This window comes from Microtus pennsylvanicus, chromosome 6 (assembly GCF_037038515.1).
Source record: "Microtus pennsylvanicus isolate mMicPen1 chromosome 6, mMicPen1.hap1, whole genome shotgun sequence".
Lineage (NCBI taxonomy): Eukaryota > Metazoa > Chordata > Mammalia > Rodentia > Cricetidae > Microtus > Microtus pennsylvanicus.
In genome coordinates this window covers 8,967,665-8,973,664 of record NC_134584.1, presented here as the reverse complement: position 1 = coordinate 8,973,664, position 6,000 = coordinate 8,967,665, and the positions used below count along the sequence as shown (strand labels likewise).

At 48.6% G+C, this 6,000-nt stretch overlaps 1 protein-coding gene across 1 annotated transcript in view; it reads right to left on the bottom strand.

Annotated features, from left to right (window-relative positions):
* Positions 1 to 2,855: 2,855 nt before the first annotated feature.
* The window catches only part of Adcy2 (adenylate cyclase 2), a 343,570-nt gene continuing 340,425 nt past the window's right edge, over positions 2,856 to 6,000 (bottom strand). Inside the window, exon 25 of the mRNA XM_075975732.1 lies at positions 2,856 to 3,673. Within this exon, the coding sequence (XP_075831847.1) occupies positions 3,521 to 3,673 (153 nt within the window). The 3' untranslated portion in view covers positions 2,856 to 3,520. The remainder of the gene's footprint in view (positions 3,674 to 6,000) is intronic.

Below are 6,000 nucleotides of genomic sequence, written 5' to 3'. Positions count from 1 at the left end.
TCTAGAACTAGAGATGGGTCTCATAGGGCTCAGGCTGGCGTTGAATCTGAAGATGAGGTTCTGGTGAGGATGAAGGCGGCCTTGAGCTTCCGATTCACGTGCTTCCCTCTCTCAAGTGCTGGGGTCGAGGGAGTATGCAACCCCACCCAGCTTGCTGCTTGTTTTTAAAAAGGGATGGAAACCATTGAGGTTTCAAGAGACCTCACATTTAGTAGGTAGTAAAGGAAAATTAAATGGATTTCTGTTGGCTTCCCTACATTTATAGCCAATATATGAATGCCAGTTATAGACATATTAAGGAAAGATATTTTTAAAAAAGATTTCTATTAAATTATGAGCATGTGTGTATGTCTGTGTGTGGTTATGTGCACAGCAGCTGGTGCCTGCTGAGGACAGAAGAGCATGTCACATCTCCTGATGCTGAACCTACAGGCAGCTGTAAGCACCAGACATGGACGCTGGAAAGTGAACTTGAGGGCTCTCCAGGAGCAGTGAGTGGCGGCGACTGCTGAGCCATGTCCCTAGCCTGGAGAGTCCGCTTATCAAGTCCCCACCACTGTTTGATGCTGCTTCCTGCATCTGCGTGCTGATAAAGAAGAAAGGAAGGCAGAGGAGATGTGAGGGCTGCTGCCTCCGGGAAGGGTACTAAGGAGCCAAAGAGAACATGGGAAGATTGACAGACCGCACACCTCAGCCACCTCCAGTCACATCAAAGCGTGGGAGTTAGGGGACTAGCGGGGTGTTTTGTGGGAGGGGCTTTCCCACAGGGCTAAAAGGTGAGGGGGGAGGTGCGTGAGAAGCTGGTCTCTACAATTCCTCTGATTTGCATGTTTCTAAGGGTATTGTTTGTTCCTCAGAGATCAAGATGCTCGAATCAGGAGTGGCTGCTTCCGATCGGATAAAACAGGCATTTTTTTCTACCTTAGTGCCACCATGGCCACAGAGCAGCTGCCTGACTGGGATCCGCAGACTGGACGTCTCTGCGCCTGTCTCTGCATTTGTAGTTGAAGAGGAGGGAGTCTCAAACCAGAAGGTAGCCCGAATCCCCTGGGAAGTTATTTACCTAACAAAGGGAAGAAAGTCACTTGGGAATCTGTAAATGCGGGCTGGGCCAGATTTCTTTTTCAGTGGTTCAGGTTTGGGTTGAGAATCTGCAGGCAGACATCCCACCCTGAGAGGCTGGTGTGAGACCAGAGCTGTGCTAGGCACACACTGACAATGACCTTAGGTGCTGTCAAAATTATATGGATGCTTCAGACAGGTAATTAGCTCCGGCTTCTACCCTCCCAGGTTCTTCTCACAATGCCCTGTCCTCTGTCTCTCTGGGGGGCTCTTGGAGGAAACCTGAAGAATCACAAGCGGCTATTTACCAGAGCACAGCGGCCCAGAACAACCTGGGGTGTGAGCCGCACAGGAGGAAAGACACTGGACCCACTGGCACCCCCAGCACACTAGCCTAGGTTTGGGTTAGAGGGAAGAGGAATGTCGTAACATCACATCTCTCCCCGCAGTTACCATTTGGTGATCTAACCGTATTAAAGCCAATATTACATGTGGTTACAGGATCCAAAAATGCCCGGTTGAGGCAGAAAACTGAAAGGCCACGCGGTACACACACACACACACACACACACACACACACACACACACACACACACACGTGGCGAAGGACAGTTCTGAGTCAAAGTCCTGGCACCGCAGCTGCAGGCCTGCTGTGAACATGCTGGCGAGATCACACTGGGTACTGCCAAGCTCTCTCTTTGTCATTAGCTCCTTTAATCGCTGGATCCCATGAGCACGCAAGGAGGAAAATACGCCTAGGAGGAGTCAAGCCATGTGCCTGAGACGTGCAGCTAGTAAAAACCAGAGCCAGGGGTTGGACTGGAGGCTTGTGCTTCACATCTGGGTATCCACTAATAGTCTCCTGCTAGCCCATCTGAGTCCTCCGCCGCCTCTAGACGTCTGCTCGGAACTGACAGATGAAACCAAGTTTGCCCAATCAGCCTGTTATTTTCAGTGTTTTTCTTCTTTTAAACATTTTTTAAATGCACAATTGCGCTCTCTCTCTCTCTCTCTCTCTCTCTCTCTCTCTCTCTCTCTCTCTCTCTCATTTGGCAAAGTGTAATTTCCTTATGTTAAAAGAAAAAAAAATAACCAAGCTCAAGCAACTTCAGAGTTGGATTTGCCGCAGACATTGTGTCCAGGTCTTCTTAAGCCTCCTCAGACAGCACAGGCAGCTTGTAAGCTCAGTAAAGCTTCTCAGCCCGCTCAGGCTATTGTGGCACCTGATTTACACAGCTGGTCCCGAATGCTTCTGTTTGACTCTGCAAGCCCTGGCAAGGTATTTCCCTACAGAAGGTCAGTAGGCATACAGGGCTCCGAGGCTTGTGCTGACTTTTAATGTTTGTTTATTATTTTATTTTATTATTATTATTATATTTTTTTTTTTTTTGGTTTTTCAAGACAGGGTTTCTCTGTGGCTTTGGAGCCTGTCCTGGAACTAGCTCTTGTAGACCAAGCTGTCCTCAAACTCACAAAGTTACACCTGCCTCTGCCTCTCAAGTGCTGGGATTAAAGGCCTGCACCCTACCGTCCATTGACTTTTTACTGTTTAAATGGTCTTCAAAAGACAGCATAATTGAAACCCGGCCATCAGATACACCAGGCACAGATTCTTTCCTCCCAGAAAACCATTTCACAATCCACTGCATCACAAACTGTGTTGCCATCTCCATCCGTCCTAGCTTCCAGGCCGCTTCTGAAAGGCTGAGAGACGGAAAACAAACTTTCATTCTGGACCACATCACAGGAGGAGGAAAAAAAGGAAAGGAAAGAAAGGATACAGCACTATAAACCAAAGTACATAAATCTTTAATGAGTTAACCTTACAAAAGACAAATGGCATCAAAACCTCCGACGAGTCTGGTACAAAACTGGTCCTAGGCTGTTGAGGACTCTTTCTGCTGATGGACGGCAATGGGCCGCTTCCACAAGACGACACAGCAGGGTGACAAGGGCCACGAGTCCCAGCTGAGGCCCACGGATGACCTCTGGCAATGACACAGGTGGATGGGTGAGCACAGACTCCATGGTGGGTGACAGGATCAACTTAATTCACAAATACTGTGTGTTTGAATATCAGACTAGGGATGCAGTTACGAGCTACCGTAGTTTCCAGACAAGAGCATGCACCGGAAGATAAGATACACCCCCCAGTTTTATTGCCTTAAGAATTTGTGTTCATTTCGCCTCTCTCTTCAACACTTCTTTGAATGCTCTCCTAGGACGCGCTCCCTTCTCCTTTTGCTTAGGAGTAAGCACAGTGCAAGCGGCAGGACAGTCTGGGCGCACGCAGACACCAAACAGTACGCCACTGGGTCACAGGAACTAGTTCTGCAAGGGCTCCAGAGGGTGGGACAGAGCACGGACATCAGCATGACGGACACAAAGGCGGCTGCAGTCAGAAAGTGTGTGGTTCGCTCCTGCAAATATGCTCTCCTTGCCAGGAAGGGGCAGATTCTCAGGACGCCAAGTTGCTCTGAGAAAGGGACCTTGACATCTCTGTGTTGACGAAGTATGTCTTCAGATCCCCCTTCCCCTTCACGTTGATGATGCCACGGCATGTGCATGTGTAGCCAAGCGTCTGCAGGACGAGGCTGGTCTCCTCAGTCACCTACGGGCCACAGGAACACAAAGGGGTTACTCCCCAAGTCGGTGCCACCACTTCAAACGGAGTCAAAGAGTTGTCCTGTTCCCTACCCCAAGAACTCCATTCCTGAGACATTAATAGAGGAAAAACAATCTACCAGAAAATGTTAAAGTCAGTCATGTTTAATTTAGTGCTCGTATAAAAAAGGAAACGGAAAGAGCCTAAACTGCCAAATAATGCCCAAAGTTAAGACACTTGTGGCTTATCCGGGAGGGATAAGCAACACTGAATACCTGGAAAAACCACATGGAGACACACCACTGTAGGCGCTGCCTAAAGTGTATGCATACTTTGGAGTTTAAATGGAATTACTCTCTAATGAGGGGATAGGCAACAGTACCTCTCCTAGACACCACAGGCTATCAGGGGAAAGCCTGGTGCTAGGGATGGACGTGTCTTTTGTAGCTAGTGGTCAGTGGAGTCCTGTAGAAACCATTACAGGCTATCACCAATTCTCCTGGTTATCCTCCAGAACTTGGTACAGACCTGGAAGCGTCATCTTGACTGGATAGCTAGGCATGATGCTATTGGAGAAAAACAACTAACCATCTTACATAGCAATGAACACTGCAACCTACAGTGACTGACCCGGCAAGATATGCCTCCTACATGAACAACAAGGCAGAATTCACGTGTGGTACCATTAAACTGTGCCAAATACCTATGGTTGGCTAGGTCCTAGCTCTAGGGAAGAATCCAGTACCATCGCTCTGCTAAATGGATGTAGCATAAACTGCTTCCTAGGCTCTTTCATTCTATACCTATGAATGAATGCATTTCTCCACTTTCATCAGAATGGCAATAGCACAGAGACTTGCAACTGGCAGACATGCAGAGAGTAAGAGATCCTGAACTGCTCAGCTCTATCTGGCATCTCTGTACCACAGCTCCTGCCCCAAGGCTCAGGGATCACCACAGATGGGAAGACTGCACTGGTCACAGGCCGTGGATGAGTAGTGAGACACAAGAGGGCAGCTTCACATATGAACATGGGAGTGTTGTGGCTGCATCTTTGAAACCTGCACAGCATCAAGCCACACAACATCCTGGAATGGAGGAGGGAAATAGGGTGCTCCATCCCTCAGCTGAGGAGATATTGGCGACTGACGGCTGCTAGAGGAGAGTCAGAGTCCTTCAGGTATATGGTCCCCAGGAGGCCACCTGTGCTCCAGGAGATTACAACACACTCATGCACACACTAATGTCACGAAGTGGATTCCATCAGTTAAAAAAGCATGAAATTGGAAGAGAATAATGTATGAAATTTTCAATCACAACTTTCCTCTCTGTTACATTTGGAATGTAAGCAGAGATGAGCGGCTTTTGGACGAGAGCAAGGTGAGTCCCCAGAAGGAAGCCTGCATGGCACCCACATCAGTTTCTGAGTCAGCACAAGCCACAGGCTGAAAACGTTCCCTGTCTCTACAGAGATCTGCTCTAGTTCCTCCTCAGTCATCTGTGGAGATGTTCCACCTGCCTGAGATCCTGGAACACACAGAGTGTCAATAAGAAAGTCCCTCAGAGTCACACAGGGCACGGCCATGTCCACAGTGACTGGTGGGGACTTACAGCCTTGCTGTTTTTGATGTCTACACCAAGGAATTTAAATTTGCCAGGAATTAGTAAATCATATTCTAAAGAACCATCAAGTTCTGAACATTCTGGGTATGGAGAGGAAACACAGGTTTTGCAGGAGTGGAAAAGGGTGTCCTTGGTAGGGGTGTGGTGCTCTTTGTCTTCCTACAAGGAGACTCCATGCTGTCCGGGATTGTTGGCAAACAACACTCACGTAGAAAGAACTGAAGGCCTTGATGCTCTTGAGCATGGTTAGAGTCAGATATTGGACCACTCATCTCTTGGTACTCTACTGGGTCCTCTTCAGCACCAATGACCAGCCTCAGCCCCCATCAGAGGAGCCAAATCTCAGTTTACCAGGTAGAGGGGATGTGACCAGATCAAGGTTACTTGAGTTGGATCCTGTGAGCACGGCCAGCTGCCTCTGTTCCCATAGCAACAGCCAGCTGGGTTGGCCAGGCCTGGAGGACTTGGTTGTGTCATCTGCACACCTCCCTTCTTTAGGTCTGCCTTTTCTCTGTTGGACTGCTGCTCACCTGGCGAGAACTAGGGTCCGACTGATTGACTCAAGTGGAAGGTGGTGAGCCCTGAAAAGCCGTATTATCAACCAAAGTCAAAGCTCTCCTTCAGAACGGCCACTGAAATCGACTCCAGTTGGGCTGAACAAGATAGAATGCTATGCCAGGCAGCTGGGTGAGAACAGGGTGAACTAAAAC